At 49.3% G+C, this 21,159-nt stretch overlaps 1 protein-coding gene across 1 annotated transcript in view; it reads left to right on the top strand.

Moving 5' to 3' along the window:
* Nucleotides 1-21,159, top strand: part of CUNH1orf127 (chromosome unknown C1orf127 homolog) — a 30,693-nt gene that overhangs the window by 6,745 nt on the left and 2,789 nt on the right. The window contains exons 2-10 of the mRNA XM_027398238.2: nt 1,402-1,502; nt 4,186-4,284; nt 7,355-7,479; nt 8,415-8,558; nt 13,245-13,283; nt 14,718-14,855; nt 15,360-15,444; nt 16,528-16,724; nt 17,342-17,465. Coding sequence (XP_027254039.2) covers nt 1,402-1,502; nt 4,186-4,284; nt 7,355-7,479; nt 8,415-8,558; nt 13,245-13,283; nt 14,718-14,855; nt 15,360-15,444; nt 16,528-16,724; nt 17,342-17,465 — 1,052 coding nt within the window. The remainder of the gene's footprint in view (nt 1-1,401; nt 1,503-4,185; nt 4,285-7,354; nt 7,480-8,414; nt 8,559-13,244; nt 13,284-14,717; nt 14,856-15,359; nt 15,445-16,527; nt 16,725-17,341; nt 17,466-21,159) is intronic.

Below are 21,159 nucleotides of genomic sequence, written 5' to 3'. Positions count from 1 at the left end.
CTTTATTGCTCTCCACCTTTTTTTTTTTTTTTTTTTTTTTTTTTTGTTTTTCGAGACAGGGTTTCTCTGTGGCTTTGGAGGCTGCCTTGGAACTAGCTCTTGTAGACAAGGCTGGTCTCGAACTCACAGAGATCCGCCTGCCTCTGCCTCCCGAGTGCTGGGATTAAAGGCATGCGCCACCAACGCCCGGCTCTCCACCTTATTCTTATCAATTGATTGATTACTTAATTTATCGAGACAAGGTCTCTCTGCATAGTCCTGGAAGTCCTGGAACTGGTTCTGTAGACCCATTTGACCTCGAACTCACAGAGATCCACCTGCCTCTGCCTCTGAGTGCTGGGATTAAAGGCGTGCGCCACCACCATGCAGCCCTGGTTGGCTTTTTACATGGACACTAGGAATCCAAACTCAAGTCCTCATGCTGGCCTGGCAGATACTTAACCAATGAAGCCATCTGTCCTGCCTGCTGCGGGCCTTTAAACCATGGACTACCCTGGGGCGTTCGAAGGATTCTTGTTGGGGGACCGGTCCATGTGATGAGGGCTTTTCATTCAGACATTCTGCCTCCCCCTGTGGACTAAGCTTTTTCCAGTCTGTTTGCAAATTCCTTCCAACATCTTGGATCTAAAAAGAAATGTCTGTTCTTTATTTTTTCTTTTGCCTTTTCTTTTTTTCTTTCTCCTTTGAACTGCCTGTAAATCTGCAGGGTTTCCTCATTAATAATAAGATTTAATAAAATCCTTAACACGGATTCATTAAAAAAATCTGTATGAGAATCACCAAGTTGCCTTTTTGGAAATTATCTTTTTTACGTCGACCTTCCAGGAAACACCCTCCATCAGCCTCTCCACCCTCTGGTCCTGTGTGTCTCGTCCCTGTTTCTTCTTCAGTGCCTAATTGCTATGGGTGACCCCTCTATTCAATTCTTTCTTTGTCATTGCTGCTTGGTCTGTCCTGGCTGCTGCCCATGGAAGGCATGAAACAATATATCTCTGGGGCTAGGGTGTAATTCATCAGTACAGGGCTTGCTTAGCTTTCTGATGTCCCGGATTTGACCCCTAGCAGAGCAAATATAAAAAATAATAAAATCCATATATACATAAATATAATTGACTGAACGAACTGTAATTGAGACATTGTACACCTGTAATCTGGGCACTTGGTCGGCAAAGGCAGGATTACAAGTTAGAGGCCAGCTTGGGCTATATAGTGAGGTTAAGGCAGCTTAGGCTACATGGTGAAGGCTTGTCCTAAAACACATAGCAACAGAACAATAATAAAAACAAAAAGTAAGAGAAAACAAAACAAAAAAGGAGATGTAATTGCCTGATTGAATGAAGTCAGACTAGGCAGCCCTGCTGGGCTGGGTACCCACTCCACACCCTCCTGTCTTCCTCGCAGGGCCATCTGTCTGGCTTGTATTCAGCCTGCTGTGTTCCCATGGATCCTCCCCTTTGGGTCAAACAAGGACAGGCCTCGCCTGGCACATGGAGCTCTGACAGGTAAATCAATCATGCCTTTTCTGGTTCACACCAGGCTTTGGGAGGCCCCCTCTTCTCAGACTGATAACCTGCCTGATGTGGTTATGTGGAAGCCGGAAAGCGTTTGCAACCAGCACTCTGGCCTGGAAGGCAGACCCCTCTCAGCTAGCATTAGCCAAGTGCCTGGCTTCCCAGGGATGGCTGGAGCTGGAGCCAGGGCTTTTTCTCACTGAGGAAGCACTTGTTTTGAAATAGCCGGCACAGGCTCCTGCATGGAGTCTTGGTGTCCCCCTTTGTTTGTTTTGTTGCTTTGACTTTTTTTTTTTTTTTTTTTTTAAACAGGGTCTCAATATATAGCCTTGGCTGGTCTGGAACTCATTATGTAGACTAGACTGGCTTTGAAGGCATAGAGATTTGCCTCCCAAGTGTTGGGATTAAAGACGTGTGCCACCACACAGGGGTCACTGACTCATTTTTACATTAGAGTCTGGAGGAGTGAGGGACTTGTCTTCACTCTCCCCAGCAATGAGTAGAAGAGTCCAAACTGCAGCCTGGCATCAGAATCCACCAGCCACTCATTCACTACACAGAAGACACCACAAGAGGAGCACATAATCGTTGGGCGTTTATTCTGGGCCAAGCCCTATGTTGTGGTCCTCCCCACACTCCCTGCTGATTTGAAAAAAAACTTATAATTTTATTTATTATTGCTAGTGTGTGAGTGGTGGGACCCATGTGTCATGGCATACTTAGAGGACAACTTTGTTGTCCTTATATTATATAATATATATATATATATATATATATATATATATATATATTCTGTCCTTCCCTATTTATATGGTATCCTGGTGTGTGTGTGTGTGTGTGTATGTACATACATGTGAACCTGACACAAACTAGAGTTATTTGAGAAGAACCTCAACTGAGAACACGCCTCCATCAAAATACCTACATAGGTAAGTCTGTGAGGTGTCCCCTCTCTCCCTCCCTCCCTCCCTCCCTCCCTTCCTCCTTCTGTTCCTTTTAGATTTATTTATCATGTACTTTATGTATATGAGTGTTTTGCCTGCATCTTTTATCTGCACACCAGAAGAGGGCATTGTATCCTATGGGACTACAGTTACAGATGTTTGTGAGCCAACTTGTGGTTGCTGGGAATTGAACTCAGGTCCTCTGAAAAACAGCCAGCGTTCTCCACTGAGCCATCTCTCCAGCTACAAAGTGGTGTAGGTTTTTGTTTGTTTTGTTTTCTGTTTGTTTTTGAGACAGGGTCTCATTATATCATCCTGGCTGGCCTTGAACTCACAGAGATCCACCTGCCTCTGCCTCCTGAGCACTGGGATTAAGGTATGCGCATCTCCATACCTGGCCCTGAATTTTCTTGATTAATGACCGATGTAGGAGGAGCAGTCTACCCTAAGCTATGCTGCCTGTGGGCTGGTGGCACTAAGTTCTATAAGAAAGCAGACTGAGCAAGCCAGGGGAGCAAGCCAGGAAGCAGCACTCCTCCATGGCCTGCTTTGAATCCTGCCTCTAGGCCCCTGTCCTGAGTTTGATAAACCCTTTCCTTCCCACGTTGCTTTTAACCATGCCTTTTATCACAGCAATAGGAACCTAAGGCACATGGATTCTGAGGATCTAAATGACGCTGGCGGATTAACATGTTTGGGTGGCAAGCACTATTGCTTGCTGAGCCATCTTACTGGCCTCCACCTTTTACAAATTAATTTATTATGTATGTATGTATGTATGTATGTATGTATGTATGTATGTATGTATGTATGTATGTATGTGACGGATGCATGTGTCTGAGTCTGTGTGCCCCTTCACATACATGGAGGCCAGAGGAGGGTGTCAGCTGTCCTGCTCTTTCACTCTGCATCCTATTCCTTTGAGACAAGCTCTTTCACTGAACCCGGAGCTAAGTTGGTAGCTGGCAAGTCTTGGTGATCCTGCCGTCTCTACACCCATCAGCACTGGGGTGGGAGGTGCATATATGGCTACTTGTGGCTGTTTACATGGGTACTGGGGACTTGAACTCAGGTCCTCATGCTTGCTCAACAGGAGTTCTTGCCCACCAAGCTGTCTCAGCCCCCAGGTTTTCCATTACTCAGCTCATCTTTGAGAGAGGGGATGTGACTGTGACGTAAGAGCAGGGTGAGACCCTCAGGTTTGCTTGTTCACGAGAGGGACTCTCAGATGCCAGAAGAGGTTTTACCAGCAGTCACAGTTCATCCTTGGGAAAGGATGAAGACTAAACTCTAAACTCAGACTCTGGGAGAGGATATGGAGGGGAGTTACCGTCAGCATCATCAACCATCACTATCTCCTTCCATTGTCATCATCCATGTCCTTATCAGCATCGTCACCATCACACAGTCAATTCTAGGAAGAAATGGACTAAGCAACGGGCACATGTAGAGACAGACACACACACACACACACACACACACACACACACACACACACACACACACACACGGGATTTAGACCCAGATGTCCTGACTTCAGTGCCTACAATCACCAGTAAATCACCTTGTTCCCTGTCTCCCCATAAGACCCTGGCTAGATGCAAAGGTGACCCCTCTCCTAGCTGGTCACTGCAGCAGGGCTGGGAGGAAGCCTATCCACACCTCCTCCTTTCCTTCCTCTCTCCCTTGTGTCCTCTCTGTCTCCTCCAAAGTCACATCCTATCCCACAGGGAAGGTGGAATGCTTCTCAGACTACATGACCCTGCAGATCCCAAGGAGCCACGTGCAGGGTTTGAGGCAGTGGCTGGCCAGGGTCCTGCACCTGCCAGGTAAGCTGTCTCCTCAGCCCCCAGGTTTTTTGATACTCAGCCACAGACTGCCTGGAGCCTGTGCTAAGGGTCCCCGGTGCACTCCTCACATCCGGGTATGGGTGCTGGGGTTCCCTGGAAGGCTTCTCTCTGGGCTTCATGCTCGTTCCTTCCTGGGGCTGTTCCTTCTCGAAGGCAACCCCCACCTGGTTACACGCCCATCCCATTTCCTCTCAGCTCTCATTCCTACTTAAAATGAACTCTACCCTTGTTCACTCGCTTGTCATCAGTGCCACCAGCAGGTCGATGGGAGCAGACACAGCCCATATGCTCCATGTTGATAGCTGCAGTGCCTCCAGGATTAAGGATTGTCTCGTGCATAGGATACTCCTAATAGATACTTGCTCAGTTGACAAATGGTCTCAAACCTGGATTGAAGTGCCCAGCAGATGCTAATATGCCCCTAAACTTAAATCATTCTGTGAAGCTAATGGGACAAAAAAAAAAAAAAAGAAGCATTCTTTAAAAATTCTGTGTGCACTCATATGCACACTAAGATGAAATGTTTTAAAAAATGTGCCACAGTGTGCACATGAAGGTCCAGAGGATGACTTGCAGGACTTGGTTCTCTCTTCAACCATGTGGATCCCAGATATTGAACTCAGGTCATCAGGCTTGATGGCAAGTGCCTTTACCCACTGAGCCATCTTGCTGGTCCACAATTTTTTTTTTCTTTTGAAACCTTTATTGCATGTGTATGGGTGTTTTGTCTGCATGTAAGTCTGGCACCATGTACATGCATTGCTAGTAGGGGCCAGAAGAGGCTGTCTATCTCCTGGAACTAGGGCTACAAATGGTTGTGAGCTACCACGTGAGTTCTGGGAACCAACCCAGGTCCTCTGAAGAGCAGCAGCTGGTGCGCTTAGCCACTGAGTCATCTCTCCAGCCCCTGGCCCATCTCATGCATGGTGGGGGAATTTCATGCCTAAAACAGCCAAATGAAGGGCAAATTATCACTCTTAGAAAACTTTGAGCTATAAGCTTAGCCACTGCAAAGTGGGAAGAGTTTTTGGAAGCTTCTAGAAGGAACCAGGATAGAGAGAATGTGCCTGTAGCTCACCTCCCATTCATTTTTTTTTTGTTGTTGTTGTTTTGTTTTGTTTGAGACAGGGTTTCTCTGTGTAGCTTTGGAGCCTATCCTGGCACTCTGGAGTTCGAGGTTGGCCTTAAACTCACAGAGATCCTCCTGCCTCTGCCTCCCGAGTGCTGGGATTAAAGGCGTGCTCCACCAACGCCCGGCTCCATTCATTTGTTTTTAAGACAGGGTCATACACTGCAGCCCAGGCTGCCCTAGAACTCTCTATGCAGTCCAGGCTAGCCTCAGACTCATGGCAGCTCTCCTGCCTCAGTTTTCCCAGTGACAGGTGTGAGCCACCACGCTGGCTTAGTCTGGAAATTCTGAAGTACTGCCTGGGACTGGTGTGTCCTGAATCCTGAATTGGCCCTGGGATGGTCAGCCAGCCAGCGGTGCCTCTGGAGCTAGAGCGACTTTTGTGTATTAAAAGGCCACTTTTCCAGGAGAAAATGCCGAGGATACATTAAGCTGTCGCCTGTTCTTTGGAAAGCCATTATTAATGGAAAACAATAGATTAATAGTTTTAAAACGCTTGTTCAATAAGTAATTTTTATGGCTCTGGATAGAGCCCATTAAACATTTCTGTGTGTTATTATAAAGAAGTTTTAAGTGTAAAATCATAAAGTCAATAATCAGGGAATTAGTCACAGCAGCCAGCCACAGGCCATTAGTTTTAGACGATGTCAGAGACACCTGTGGCTTTGGAGGAAGTTTCTTTTACTCAGCAGCACCAGGTGGGGATGCTGCCTGCTGCCTTCCATAAAGTTGAAGGGACAGCAAGCAGGTGTGAGCAGCAGGATACAGGCAAATATTTACAAAGTGCAGACGTGAACGGGAAACTAAAGCGATCCGGGTCAATTTGCACATCTAGGCTTAGACACTTTATTTCCCCAGTGAGCTGCCTTTCAGAGCCACGGGCTCGGCCTTGATCTCCTGCTAAAGATAGTCGTGAAGGCTGCGTGCTCTTAAAAGGAAGGCATGTCACTAGAGAGTCCCCCCCATCCAGGCTGCTGGAGCTGTCTCCTGCAAGGGTGTATTCATCTCCCATCAACTATCTGGAAATGAAAGTGTGGGTTTTGGGGTGGGAGGTGGGGGACTTAAAAAAATCACCTCAAAAGCAACACAAGATAATTATGGAAACAGAAGAAATCTAAAGACAATAATGAAAACTGCCTGTAATCCCTCTGCTCAGTGATATTCCTCTTTGTGTTTTACTCATCCAATAAATGTTTACTGAGAGCCCTCTATGCGCCAGACGCAGCTTAAGGCGCTAGGGATACGGCAAAGAACAAAACAGATAAATACTCTTGGCGCCATGGGGCTGGCATTTGAGTGGAGGGCAACAAGACTGTAGTCATAGACATTTTTCAGCAGGCGAGGTGGCAATGGGTGACGCAGAAAGAGGGCCTGAGAGCAGGGTGAGGTTCAGAGGGGGTGATGGCAGAGGCCTCGTTGACAAGGGGGATTTACCTCAAGACGGGAGCGGTGGACTGAGACACACAGGTAGCCAGGAGGAAGATGCAGCCAGTACAAAACCCCCTGAGTGCGCCCAGGATGGGTTAGAAATCACAGCGAGGCCGGTGTGGTAAGGCAGAGAGAGAGCAGTGAAAGACTAGGCATGCCTCCCTGGGTCTCTGAATGGAGAGTGGAGGGACCTACCCTGGGCTTCAATGGGCCTCTGGGATGCTGCAGGAAGTAGCCCACAGGGGAGGGAAGGGGTCAGGAGAGGAACAACTTCTACAACCTAGGCTGGGCCCAGAGCCGGGAGGCAGGTGAGAGGGCCGAGTCCTCATGTACGTCTAGCAGAACCCACGGGCTCCCTGTTGGCATCTGCCGTCCTATTTTTGCTGTGCTCTGGCCCTCCAGAGCAGAGCAGCCACGGGCTTCTGTCTGGGCGTCTGACATTCCAACCTTGCCTTTGCTGTTCTCCCGTGGTTCTGTCTGTTTCTGTCACAGGCACCAAGAGGGCCCCCAACCACCTGGATTCTCTTCTTAGCAAATGTGGTTTCCTCTTGCACCCTGCTCATGAGGGCGGCTTCATCTTCCGAGCCCTGTACTCCGGCTGCCTTGTGCAGAAAGAGGTGGGTTTGAGAAACTATTTGTTTGCAATGCTGGGGACAGAACTCAGGGCCTCATGAATGCCTGGGAGCCCGGAAAGTGCACATCTACTGAGTTCCATATCCAGCTTCTTTTGTTGCTTTGAGACAGGGTCTCACTATAAACCCTAGTCTGGAACATACTAGCTATGTGGATCAGGCTGGCCTTGAACTCACAGAGAGCTGCCTGCCTCTGTCTCCGGAGCACCACCACCTCCAGCTCCCCCTTAAAAAACCTGACCTTTTATTTTGAGGCAGGGTCTCTCTGAATAGGCTGGCATTGAACTCACTCTGTAGTGCAAGCAGTTCTTGAATCCTCCTTCCTCAGCCTCTTGGCTACTGGGATTATAGGTCTGTATCCCCATGCCTGGCTTATCAACCCCACAAACCTTGTTTCACCCCCCACTCCAGAGCTCGGGCTTGAGCTTTTTGTAGGGATGAAGGAAGATACCCTAGGTACCTGTGAGACCCCTTGTTGAAGCTCTGTTACAGAAATGGCCATGTGCTGTTTGCTTGGTTGCTCACATCTGAGGAGCCTCAACTGTCTCAGCTGTAGAATGGAACCAAAGGATTTCTTACTGGGGTTGAAGGAAACAGGCAGATACTTGTCTGTTGTCAGGAGTGAGCAGATACAAACTGCCATGCTGTTCCTTTAAGGGTGACCTTCTGAAAGATACAGCAGTTCCCTGGCCCTGGGACTTCCCTAGTGGGAGTTAAACTACCACAGGCCAGAATCTGCCAAGGTCCCCAGACCCCGAGACTCTTCCCCTTGCTTCTTAGCTCTTTCATGAGACAGGCTTTTGGGAGGCTGGATGCCTCCCAAATCATGCCCACAGTGAACAGAGGCTGACCCATAATTGTGGCCTGTTAACTGCATTTCCTTCTTTCATTTGCCAATGTGAATTCTGTCCGACTTCCAGGAAACAAATTACAGGTTGGAAATCAGAATGCTTCAAAAAGGGGCAAAAAGGTTGAATCAGAGTGATCACTACATAATGAAGTGTCCTGTGACCATGTGGAGGCTGGGTGAGCAGAGAATCCGTTGCCATCCCTCATTCATTCAGGTAACAGCTCGGGAGGGCCAGGGAAGGCCTGGGAGCTGGGGATGGGCATCTGGGATGGCTTCCCTTCAAAGAGCCAGCTAGAAGACTGTGGTTCCTTGGGTGTAGTCCAGCAGAGGTGATAGCTAGAGACACAGGCAAGGACCATTCTCTGTGGACACTTAGTGTTGGCTGGGTATCACCTTCCCCTGGGCTTGTGGGCATTGAGGCCTGTGTCAGGATAAGGGGTGGGTGGTGATGAAACCGTCTCTGCAGCTGTGCTCTTTATGACATCCAGTCAACGTAAGGACAGCAGGATTGTGGTTTTTTTTTTTTTTTTTTTTTTTTTTTTTTTTTTTTTTTTTTGTGTGTGTGTGTGTGTGTGTTTCTCTCTGGATTAAGGAAAGTTGCTGGCTTGACTTAAGACTCTATCCTCTCCTCCTCCCCCTCCTTACTCTCTCTCTCTCTCTCTCTCTCTCTCTCTCTCTCTCCCTCTCTCTCTCTCTCTCTCTGCTCGTGTGCATGAGATGAGTTTCTTGTGTGTCCCAAGGACAGTGGAGCTCACCTTTCTTTATTTGAGACAGGGCCTCTCATTTGCAGCTCCGTGTGCCAGCCTATCAACCTTTATACTTCTGGGGGGTCTCCGGACTCTGCCTCCTATCTTGCTATAGGAATGCTGAGGTGACAGACTCTGGCTACTGCATCTGGTTGTGTGTGGATTCTGGGGATCCAAACTCAGGTCCTTACACTTCGGAGGCAAGCACTTTATCCACAGAACAATTTCAACAGTGTTGGATCCTGATTTAACCTAGGTCATGTCAAAGAATTATAGACATCAGGTTTGGGGGTGGTGCAAGGTCCCAGGTTCCATCCCCAGCACTAGGGAGCGATGGATTTCAGATGTAATGTCTCCATTGGAAAGAACGCAGGCCTATGGCATATTCCAGTTGTATCATTGCCTGGCAGCATCCTTGAGCTCAAGTGTCTGTAGTCATGGAACAGAGAGAGAGCTGGCTGGGAGTAGGGGAGGGTTGCAAACCACAGCAGAAATGAGTGCACCAGACAGAGAAAGGAGTAAGGACTTGAACTCAAGCCTTCATTTCCTCAGCAAAGCTTATCTTTCACCAACCCTGCTACACTGGGCGTGGCTACGGCTGCTGCTTTGTGATTTGTTTATTTTGGTGCTGAGGATGGAACTTGGGACTTTGCATCTATCAGGCAAGTGCTCTGCCAGTGAGCCACGCCGCTAGCCCCTCACTGACGGATTACAGGCCAGTTCACCACCACCGAGCCACATCCCTGCCCCTGCCTTGCTAATGTTGAGCGTATCACCTTTCCAGCACACTAGGCAGGAGTTACTGTTTATATATATTCCTACCCTACAGAGTAGACAAGTAGCTCAGAAGTGAGTTGCTTACGTCCCGTACATAGCTGGTAGTGGGAGATGGGGCTGTGAGCCCGAAGTGTGATGGGGCCCTGGCAAGCTAGAATAGGCCCCTTGGCTGAACAGCCACTCAACCTCTGCCTCATCTTGCTAGAATTTCCAGCTTTTAAAAGAAAAACAGGAAATCTATAACTGTATGTGAAATTACATTTTAAAAAGTTGACTTATAGCCAGGCAGTGGTGGCGCACACCTTTAATCCTAGCACTCGGGAGGCAGAGGCAGGCGGATCTCTGTAAGTTCGAGGCCAGCCTGGTCTACAAGAGCTAGTTCCAGGACAGGCTCCAAAGCTACACAGAGCTGGGAAAGTATTTGAGTGGTAGAGCAATAGCTTGGCTTGTATGAGGCCTTAGACTCCCCCTTCAGCAAGAGAACGATGGCGACTTTACTCGTTGAACAGGAATTTTTTTTTTTTTTTTTGAGATTTTTTACTTATTTTGATACAGGGTCTGTCTCATGCATCTCAGGGTGACCTTGAACTTCTGATCCTTCTGCTTCCATCTCCCAAGTGCTAGGACTACAGGTGTGATGTTACACCTGGCTTATGTGGTGGCAGAGATTGCTAAGGGAACACTACCAACTGAGCCCCATCCCCAGCTTCTGAGAGTGGTAACTTTAGTTTTGTAAGTATCATGTGGCCAAACAGGATGCAGAATTTAGAGCTGGGTTTGATGGTGCACATCTGGAATCCAGCACCCAGGAGGCGATGGCAAGAGGATTGTAAGTTTGAAGTTGGCCCTGGCTTCAGGGCAAGACCCTGCCAGCAAGTGGGAAAGGCGTTTGTGCCACCAAGCCTGAGTTTGTTTCCTGGAACCCACATAGTGAAAGGAGAGAACTGACTCCTGCAAGTTGTCCCCTGACCTCCTCACAATGACAATAAAACCAAACAAACCCAAAAAAGCCCCAAACCCAAATCCACAAGGAAGGAGAAGAGTAGGGGAGGGGAAGGGAGGGGAGGGGGGAGGAGATATTTGAAAGGAGGGTGGAGAGAAAGGCGGGCGAATGACAACTACCATCCATTTGAGAAGCTCCAGGAAGCACACACTGAATGCCAGGCTTTATGCTGGTGCCAAATGATCAGACCTGAAAGGACACTTGCCTCCTCAGAGGCCTGCAGTTCCATTCTCATCCGTCCTGGGGTTTACACTGGCCTGTAATTTTGGGAGCAGCCACTAGGGGACAAGTTTGCCCATGTCATTCAACACTGGACAGGAACCAAGGAAAGCAGAGCTGGTGGCCAGCCAAACGCCAACTTTGTCCTTTTTGACCTGCCCGGATCCCCAGCTTCCTTCCCCAGGGTAGGTGTTGCAGCCTACAGAGCTATGGGACCCCGTTCCCCCGGGCAGAGTCACAGAGAATTGGACTGTATGGGAGCAATGATCCTGGCTGCCACCCCTCCCACCCGGTGTCCTCCATTTCCCCCTCCTCATCCACACAGAACCTCATCACCTCATCGAATTGACTGATTCATTCCTGGTGACTTCTGCAGCCGCTTCCATGGCTGCACCTTGAACTTGCATTATGTTTTAATTAAAGCCGTTACACCAGCCTTGCCCCTGGCTAAATGCAGCCTCGGGCACAGGGCACATAGATATTTAATACTCTGCCTCTCCCCGCTGATGGCACAGGGTGCCCAAGGGTGTACCCGAGCCATGCCCTGCTTCCAGCGATCTGCGAGCTTGCTTAAGTGTGCCCACAAGCCCCGAGCGGGAGGCTGCACAATAACTATTCATTGCCCTGGGTTAAGTGTGCCCAGGGGCACCGGTAAACTCAATGCAGTGATTAGCGATTGCTCCCAGGGAAGACTGTCAGAAGTCCTGCTGAATGTCTGCAGGCCCTAAATATAGTCTGCTCATGGCTCCTTAAAGGACATGCTGGGCTTGGACTGAGCACTTGTCCCACTTCCTTTTCCTTCTTTCTACAAAATTGCTCCCTCCACGGAAAAGCCCGGCCCCCCAGGGCTGCCCTGTTGCTGTGGGACTGGGGTGTAGAGACAGGAGGGAGGCTTTGGTGGCTGATCTGGGAAATAGTAAATCCCTTTCCCATCTCCTTCCTCTCTGCTCTCCGAGTAAGGCAGCACCTCCAAGGTGAGGGGATTACAGGCTCACCCAACAGGCTCCTGTGGGCTGTGCTGAGCCTGCTGGCAGTGGGGTACTGGGCTCTCTGAGGCCAGGGGCAGCAAAGCTGAGGCCCTGACAAGGTTGAGGGGATAGGGGACTTCCTCAACTCTATCCACTTGTCTCTCAGCCTGGAAGAACGGATTCTGTACATGCTGGCTGGGGCCCGGGAGAGAAGGGAGGGTCGTCAGGGCTCATTAGTCTTTTTGGACTCAGTGTCCTTAACTTTTATGGACAAGGGAAGGGGAGGTAGCCACTCTCTGTTGGCCTATGGTCCTGTCCTGTGCCTCAGTATCCCTGCCCATACTTGCAGCAAATGCAAAGGGGATGAGGTATGGGTGGGGTTGAGGCAATAGGAGGGTAAGAGGAGGGCTGTGAGATGACTCAGGGGCTAAAGGCACTCTCACACCCAAGCCTGACGACTTGAGTTCCATCTCCAGGACCTACTTGGTGGAAAGAGACAACGTTGTTCTTGTCCCCCAATGCACACCGTGGCAGATGCATGCCCTCATATGTACACACTGACATAATAAATACATAAATAATATAATAAAGGAAGTGTAGGTAAGAGGATAGCTAGGTGCAGCTGGGCTCAGGCAGGTAGGTCCCTTACCCGCACCCTGAGGCTCAGGTGCAGTGAGGGACCAGCTGTCCAGGTTTACCTGAGACCATCCTTATCTTAGCATTTAATGTTCTTCACTGGGGGAGCCTGCAACGATTTGGCATCTGAAGCGTGGTGCCTGGGTGAACACACTCCTCCACCTTTGCTTATTGGAGTCCGCAGGTAAAGAAACAGTGAGGAGGTGATGGGTGGCTGGGGGTGAGATGAGGTGGGAGGGAGAGGCCTGGGAACCACCCCACGGAGTCCTGAACCGCAGGGTCATGTTGCACACACCCACCCTCCGCCTTGCCAGCTGTGTTCCACACTCCAGATGCCCTGTTGGCCTGGCCCAGGGCCGCAGCTGAGGCGACATTTCCCTGGGTCTGTTGACACTTGAGTCCCAGAACATAAATGATTTTCTTGTCTTAATGAGCAAACAATCGGGGCAGCATGGCGCTCTCGTTGGACTCCTGCTGCGGCAATTGCAGACGCGCTTGCTTGATCACCTTTGCCCAAGGTGTGCAGAAGCTGCTCTCTCTCTGTTCCGCAGGTCTCTAGGCCCTTGCCTCCTCAGATGGATGGTGGACAGGTAGGTGAAGAAAGGGCACTGTTCTCGAAGGTTCTGCTAGGCTTGGTGCTCCGGATGATCTGAGGCAGGAGGTTGTCACTCTCCCATGGCCCTTTTGTGGAGTGTCGGAGGACAGTAGTGACCTTTGTGGGCCTGGGTCTTGGAAGAACTGGAACACCCCCACACCACCCTACCAGCACCCTCCATGCAGAGGCCTGAAGCTGTTTGGGGAAAAAAAAAAAAACAAACCTGGCAGAACCCTGCTAAGATTCTCTCTGAATGTTCCCAGTGGCAGGAGCTAGCTTCCTTTTTTTTGAGATACGGTGTCATGTAGCCCAGGCCAGCCTTGAATTCACTAAGTAGCTGAGGATCACCTTGAACTTTTGGTCCGCTTGCCTCCATTTCCTGAGTGCCAAGGAGGGAATTGAGTCTCTTCTTCTATTATGTGGGTCTTAATGGCTGAACTCAGGTCGGTACGATTGGCAGCAAGTTGTCTTTACCTACCTACTAAAGCATCTTGCTGTCCCCTACCTCCTGAGGGGGTGTGTACCACCATGTCTTTCTTTTTTTCCCAGGACAGGATTTTTCTGTGTAGCCCTGACTGTCTTGGACTTGTTCTGGAGACCAGACTGACCTCGAACTCAGATCCACCTGCCTCTGCCTCCAGAGTGCTGGGATTAAAGGCATGCACCACCACCACCCAGCTTTTTTTTTTTTTTTTTAAGCAGTTGAGAAGGGGAATCAAACCCAGTGTGTGCTAGGCAATCACTTTACCAACCAAGCTGCACTCCAGCTCCCAGTTTTTGTTGTTTTGAGACAAGATTTTACTATATAGCCCAAGCTGTTATTTAAATCATGGAAATCACCCTACTTCACACTCCCAAGTGTTAGGAATATCGGCATAAGCCAGTATACCAGGCACCCACCTTTTTCTCCAGAACTCAGGGTTTCCTGCAGTCACCAGGAAGAGCAACCTCTTCCCCCCTCATATCCCTTTGAGTCTTTGGAATCCATGCATGCCATTTGTCTCAAAGTCTTTCTGCAGTCCTGGACTGGGGTGTGCTTCCTCCTTGTACCTCTTGCATTAGTAGGCACCATCTTTATTTAAAGCCCCAAATGATGGTGTCCCACTGCAATATAGCAATGAGAGCCCAGGGCAGCAGGATGCCAGTAATGCTGGCTTGGATAGTACATAAGCTGAGTGACTGGCCCTGCTCTTAGGGGCCCAGTATGCTCATCTGTACTCCAAGCACCCCTATAGGAGGTCTGCTCCCCTGAAATATAAGGGTACCAGCATGTTTACGTAGCTGCTGTCCTACCCCTTGGCCAATTGATCCTTTCCGTGACTTCGTCATCCTCTTAAATGTTCCCCTTTCCCCAGGCAATCATGCTCATTGACTCCAAATGGGCATGTCCTCTAGTCAGCTGGATTGCAACTTTGCCTTATGTCTTCAGACCCCGTGGTTACTGTCCCTTCGAGGGGAACTGGTGGCTTCTCTGGAGGATGCCAGCTTGATGGGGTTAGATGTGGACATTGGTGCCACCACAGTCACCATCCAAAGCTCAAGACAAGAACTTCTTCAGAGACAGAAGGTCAGTGGTGGACAACGGGCTGTGCTGAGCTTGAGGGAGGCCCTATAGCCCGGCACCCCAAGGAGCACTTTGTCACCCTGAAGTGCCAATTCACGTGTCCACCTGTGAGACTGGACAGATTTAGGCAGGCGGCTTTGAAAATTGGGCCCCATTAGCGTAAAGTGCTCTGCTCGGCAGATGAGGGGCTCCGGCAATCATGTATTCAGCGCGTCCTGATCATGGTGGCAGGAGCGTAATTACCATCTCTTTAAATAGCCCAAAGTTGCCGTGTAAGAGAAGACGGCTCACATGACATTTGCTCCGAGCTTGCTTCCTGCTAAAAATATCTTGGCTAAATAATATTTCCTGGTTATGCTGGAGCAACAGGCCCTCGCCTGGGCTCCGGCTCTTGGGGCTTTGTTCAGAGAGGCAACGGAAGGTGGAGTGGATAGGGTGGGCACTTACGGAGGGAGTGTGCCTCTAGAAGGCACAGTGGCCACAGTGGGGACCTTCCTGTTTCCCCAGGTATGGAACACTTCCCTGGAGCTCCTGCCACTCTGGCTGGTGAGCGGTTCCTATGCCTACTCCCTCAAGGCTGCGTGCCCGCTGGGTAAGACCTAGGAGAGCCCCTATGCCCACCTCTGATTTTAGCACTGTCAGCCACTCCTGTTTTCTCCCTTCTGTCAAACACCTTGTCCCCCTGCCCCATTCTGCCTCACCTCTTCTTAGCCCCAACCTTGGCTGAGGACTTCTGAAGTGCTTGGTGCTGAGAGGAGTTTGCAGGGATGTGGGAGCAGGCTGAGTGGGGTGTGAGGTGTGACTATGGGCGTGGGAGCAGGCTGTACTATCTACTGAGGGCTTCAGACCTGGGATCTGGGAACTTCTGGGGACCCCAGGCAGGCTCTAGGGACTCTGAGGACAGAGATGGGTAAAAGGGCCTGTGGTCTTACTCTGCAAGACTTAGAGGCCACACCCTCCCTTCCCATGCACCTTCTGAGGAAGCCAGGAGTCTGGAAGCCTTCTGCTGACCTCTAGAGAATTTAACTTCTAAAGATCTCACTCTGCAAAGTTAGATGGATAAGGCTTTGTCCTGTGTGGGTAGATGAGGGGCGAGGAACGTTGCAGGTTTGATGAGGATTTTATCACGAAACACCTTTCAGAATGAGAACCCTGGGGGAGTCCCGCAGCCTCGGGGGATGTCCTTGCAGAGTCCATACACATCCCCCGCCCTGTTGGTACTGTTTGAAATATCTTTATTTGGAGACAAATGCTTTCATTTAGCAACTGCAGAGCTGGCTCAAAATGTCCCCGTGAGAGGGCTGACACAACAAGATTCTTGCTAAAGTGTAAACAACTGATATGAGTTGTTCCCTAACAGCAGCTTGTAATGGAAGGGGCACCAGGCAGGGTCAGGGAAGACAGTCTTGGCAGAGAAAGGCCAGCCTGCTCCTGGCACCTGCTTTTCCAGCGACCTTCTCGAATGGCGGCATCCTCTGAGAGTGAGACAGGCTGGCCCTTCCCCCCCCCCCTTTTTTTTTTTTTTTGTGTGTGTGTGTCTCTGAAGGTATGGTCTCAGGGCATCAAGTCCCAGTGTCTAAATTGAATAAGATGTGGGTTGGTCACAGGTGTGGCTCAGCTATGGCCCTGCATGCCTGTAGCTCATTTTCTGGGTCGTGTTTCCTTCCGGTTCCAGCATCGTCTCAGCCAGGGTCGGAGATCTCAGTTCACATCCCCAAGCAAAGACTGGGTCTGGTCAGGAGGGGAGCCCCGGTGGAAGAGTCCCTGAGTCCCAGACTCCTCCGGGTGCACCAGTCCAACACTTTCACGGTGACTGAGGACAGAGACTTCGTGGTCGTTAGCATACCAGCACCGATGCTGCTCCAGGACCAGGTCAGTGTCCTGGTGGCATCGCCTTGATGCTTCCTCTGAGGCCTCTTGCTTGGGGCTATTGGTTGTCACATATGATGAAGTCAGAAATGCAGAGAGCAGCCAGGCGGTGATGGCTTACACCTTTAATCCCAGCACTTGGGAGGCAGAGGCAGGCGGATCTCTGTGAGTTCGAGGTCAGCTTGGTCTACAGAGCGAGTTCCAGGACAGGCTCCAAAAGCTACAAAGAGAAACCCTGTCTTGAAATACCAAAGGGAAAAAAATGCAGAGAGCAGGTTTTTGGGGGCTGGCTGGGTGTTAGCCTTCCCATTTATGCCCTGGAGGCCTGGCTTTGTTTTGGAGATGGCTCCACCAGGGACAGCCATAGGACATGGGATGTATTTTTTTTTTTAATTTAAAAGACTTTATTTATTATGTAACAACATTCTGCTTCCATGTATATCTGCACACCAGAAAAAGGCACCAGATCTTTTAATGGATGATTGTGAGCCACTGTGTGGTTGCTGGGAATTGAACTCAGGACCTCTGGAAGAGCAGTCAGTGCTCTTAACCACTGAGCCATCTCTCCAGGCCCTGGGATGTACCTTGTCACATGTAACCAATGCCTTGCTGCCCCACAGCCATGCCCAGAGACCAGAGAATCCCCAGGGACACGAGCTTTCTACAGGGTGGACCTGAGCCTGGCCTTTGCGGAGATGGTCTCCCCAGTGCACTGGACAATGGAGAACTTTTTCCAGTGTGTGGGTGAGTGAGGAGGCCTGAAAGCATGCCTGCTGGTGACAGGTACATGCCACACGAGGTCTCGTTCATCCCCTGCCCTGGTTTCATTCTCCTTTGGCAATGTTTCATTCTCTGGACTGGGAGCTCTGGCATCTAAGCAGCTTAGCGACTCTGTCAGTCATATTGCTGGAACTGGCTGAGGTAAAGAGAGGCCTAGGTCCTGAATGGAGAAAAGGTACCTGGCCATGGATGGGAGACAGACGCGGGAGTGCTTCAACTTCCCAACTCAGTCTTGCGTGTGTGTGTGTGTGTGTGTGTGTGTGTGTGTGTGTATGTGTGTGAATGTGTGTGTATGTGAATGTGTGTATGTGAATGTGTGTGAGTGTATGTGTGTGTATGTGTGTGTATGTGTGAGTGTGTGTGAGTGTGTGTGAATGAGTGAGTGTGTGAATGTGTGTGTGAATGTGTGTGTGAATGTGTGTGTATGTGAATGTGTGTGAGTGTATGTGTGTGTATGTGTGTGTATGTGTGAGTGTGTGAATGAGTGAGTGTGTGAATGTGTGTAAGTGTGTGTGTGAGTGTGTGTAAATGTGAGAGTGTGTGTGAGCGTATGTGTGTTTTGTGTGCACATGAATGTGGAAGCCAAAGGTTAACAATGTCCAGTGTCTACCTTACTCACTCAACTTGGTTTTTTTGAGACAGAGTCTCTCGATGAACCTGGAGCTTACTTAGTCTGTGACTTTGACCAGCTAGCAAACTTCAAGGATGCTCCTGTCTCTGCCTTCTGAGTGCTAGGATTACAGGGGCATGGGGCTTTTAAGAACATTCAGGTTTTTGCTTGTTTGTTTTTCAGTTTTATGTGCACAAGTGTTTTGCCTGTGCACTGTATGTATACCTAGTGCACAGGGAGGTGCTCTGATCCGTGGACCTGGAGTCACAGACATGGAGCTGCCAAGTGGGTGTCAGGAACCAAACCTTGGTCCTCTGGAAGAGCAGCCAGTGCTCTTAACCACTGAGCCAACTCTCCAGCCCCAGAGCTTTCGTATTTTTATTTTTTTCAAACAAGAAATCTAGAGATCTGAATCAGGTCTTCATTCTTATTCTTGTGTGGTAAACACTTACTGACTGACCTTTATCTTTATTTTTATGTTTATTTTTCTATTTAGTTTTGGTTTTTCAAGACAGTGTTTCTCTGTGCAACAGTCCTGGCTGTCCTGGAACTCACTCTGTAGACCAGGCTGGCCTCAAACTCACAGAGATCCCCCTGCCTCTGCCTTCCAAGTGGAGGGATTAAAGGTGTGCATCACCACTGCCTCACTTATTTTTGTTTTTGAGACAGGGTCTTATTAAGCCTTGGTTGGTCCCTCAGCCCCCCGGGTGCTGTCTGCAGGCCTGTACCGCTTCTCTGAATGTTGTCTCAGTGTTTGGTTTTATGAGACAACCAGAGAGAGTCCCATTTAGCCCAGGCTGGCCTTAAACTCACTACACAGTCAAAGATCATGTTGAATTTCTGGTTCTTCTGCCTCTAGCCCACAAGAGTTGAGGTTACAGGCATATGACGCTCTGGTCAGTTTATGAAGTGCTAGGGATCCAACCCAGGACTTCATGGGTGCTAGGCAACCACTCTGCCCACCGAGCTACAGCCTTAGTTACCACCTCAGTTTTTTTTCCTTTCAATTCAGAAAATAAGGATCCTAGAGCCTGTCACAACACTGCATTAGAAGGTGGTGACTCAGGAGAGCACCTGGTACTGGGTGTCCCATTTCCATTTGGTGCATCCCACCATCTCTGTGTGGGACGCACCTTGGCAGAGAGCCCTAGACTTCAAGCTGCATCCTTCATCCAGGGCGAGCTGCCCTGTAAACACGGTGTGTGCGAGCTCAGCCCGGGATGCTACAACCCTGTTGAAGTGGGGTTTCGGTGAAAGCCGGACCACCAGACAACCTGGTATTCACACATGCAAAACCACCAGGAGCAAAACCCATTCAGATCCAGCACGAGGAAATACACATAATTCACAAATGATGTCAATCACTTTCATCTCAGACTTCCTAACTGTCCTCAATAGAAGACAGACGGGAAGGAGATTGAACTCAGATGTTAATAGTGCAAGAATGCCCCGTTACCAGGATATGATGTCTCGGTGCTGCATAAAAATGTAATTATATTCAGAACTATATTTAAAGATTAAAAGGGGGACTGCCTACCACATCTAGCCCCAAACTCAGAATTAGAAACAAAGACAAAGGCGGGATGGGTTGGGGGGTGGGGTGTGAGGACAGGTCAAGCTCTAACCGTCTGCTAAAAATGGAAATATTTCTCAAAAGTTTTTACATGTTTCGGCTGCTTTTGTTTTAACGGTTTCCTGCGGCACTGATATTGATTTTGGAAAGGGAGGGTTGGAACTCTACCCGGCCAGGATTCAGCAAGAGCTTGCAAAGGGGGAGAGAGCTGGGAGGGAGCAGAGGCCACCAGATGGGGGTCTCTCCAGCAGCTTGTAAGGGGAGATAAGAGGCGGCTATGGGATCTCGGGGAGGGGCAGGTGGACTCAGGGGAAGGTGACGAAGATGAGATGGACTTTGTCCTGGCCTCTGAAGGGTAGGTAGGTTGTTCACAGGGAGATAATGAATAAAATACGAAAATAGCAACAGCAATAAAAACATTTTAGGAGGATTTTTTTTCCCTCCCTGGGAAGATTTACACGGGGAAAGAATGTTCCCTTTCTGGTTTTATTAATTTCATATCAGCAGCCGGAATGAATCTCTCCCCTCCTGGTCCCCAGTGCAGCTCCTCTGTACCTCCTTGCAGCTTCTAGAGATTTCTGTTCTTTTTATAGTCTCTGCTCTTCGCTCCTGCCTTTCCCTGCAGTCTAGAAGACTGGAGATCAGGGGCTGTGTCTCCTACAGTTATTCTTTTCCAGCTTTTGCTTTTAGCAACCACTTAAAAGTGCCGATTAGACCCGATTTTCACCAATGAGTTTTCTTGGTGTTAGACAATGAGTTAGACTATGAGTGGGTCACCTATGCGCCTGCCGTTCTGGAACTTCTCTTTTCAACTTTTGTTCATTTTATTTTTTGCGGATGGGTGTTTTGCCTGCAAGTGTGTCTGTGTACCATGTTTATGGCTGGTGCCCTCAGAGTCAGAAGAGGGCATCAGATCCCCTGGAATTAGAGTTACAGGTGGTTACGACATACCATTCTGGTGCTGGGAACTGAACCCAGGTCCTTTGCAAGAGCAGCAAGTGCTCTTAACCATCAAGCCATCTCTTCAGTCCCAGGTTACAGTTTTTTTTTTTTTTTTTTTTTTTTTTAAGTCTTCCTCTTCCCTGACAAAACTGAAAACCAAATCCAAACAAAAGTGTTTAAGAGTATTCTGTGTTCAATGCCATCTTCTGAGAACTCTGAAGTTAGCGGGGTGCCCAGCCCCTGAAAAGAAAGTCGGTGGCAGTGGGGGTGGAGGTGTGGTGACAGTCGTCTTCTGAAGACTGGGTGAAGCCTGGCAAAATGGCTCAGCAGGTAAAGGCGTTTGCAGCTGAGCCTGCTAGAATGAGTTCAATCTCCAGGACCCACGTGACAAAAGGGAAGGAGTGATTCATGGGAGCTATCCTCTGACCTCCACATGTGCGGTGTGGCACGTTGTCTCCCTGTAACAAAACATTGTAACGTGTGACTGAGAGGACCTGGTGGGAATGCTGGTAAGGTCAGGTGAGAAGCATAAA

This window comes from Cricetulus griseus, chromosome 2 (genome assembly GCF_003668045.3).
Source record: "Cricetulus griseus strain 17A/GY chromosome 2, alternate assembly CriGri-PICRH-1.0, whole genome shotgun sequence".
NCBI lineage: Eukaryota > Metazoa > Chordata > Mammalia > Rodentia > Cricetidae > Cricetulus > Cricetulus griseus.
The sequence above is the reverse complement of the archived record's forward strand: the minus strand, read 5'-3'. Positions and strand labels throughout refer to the sequence as shown.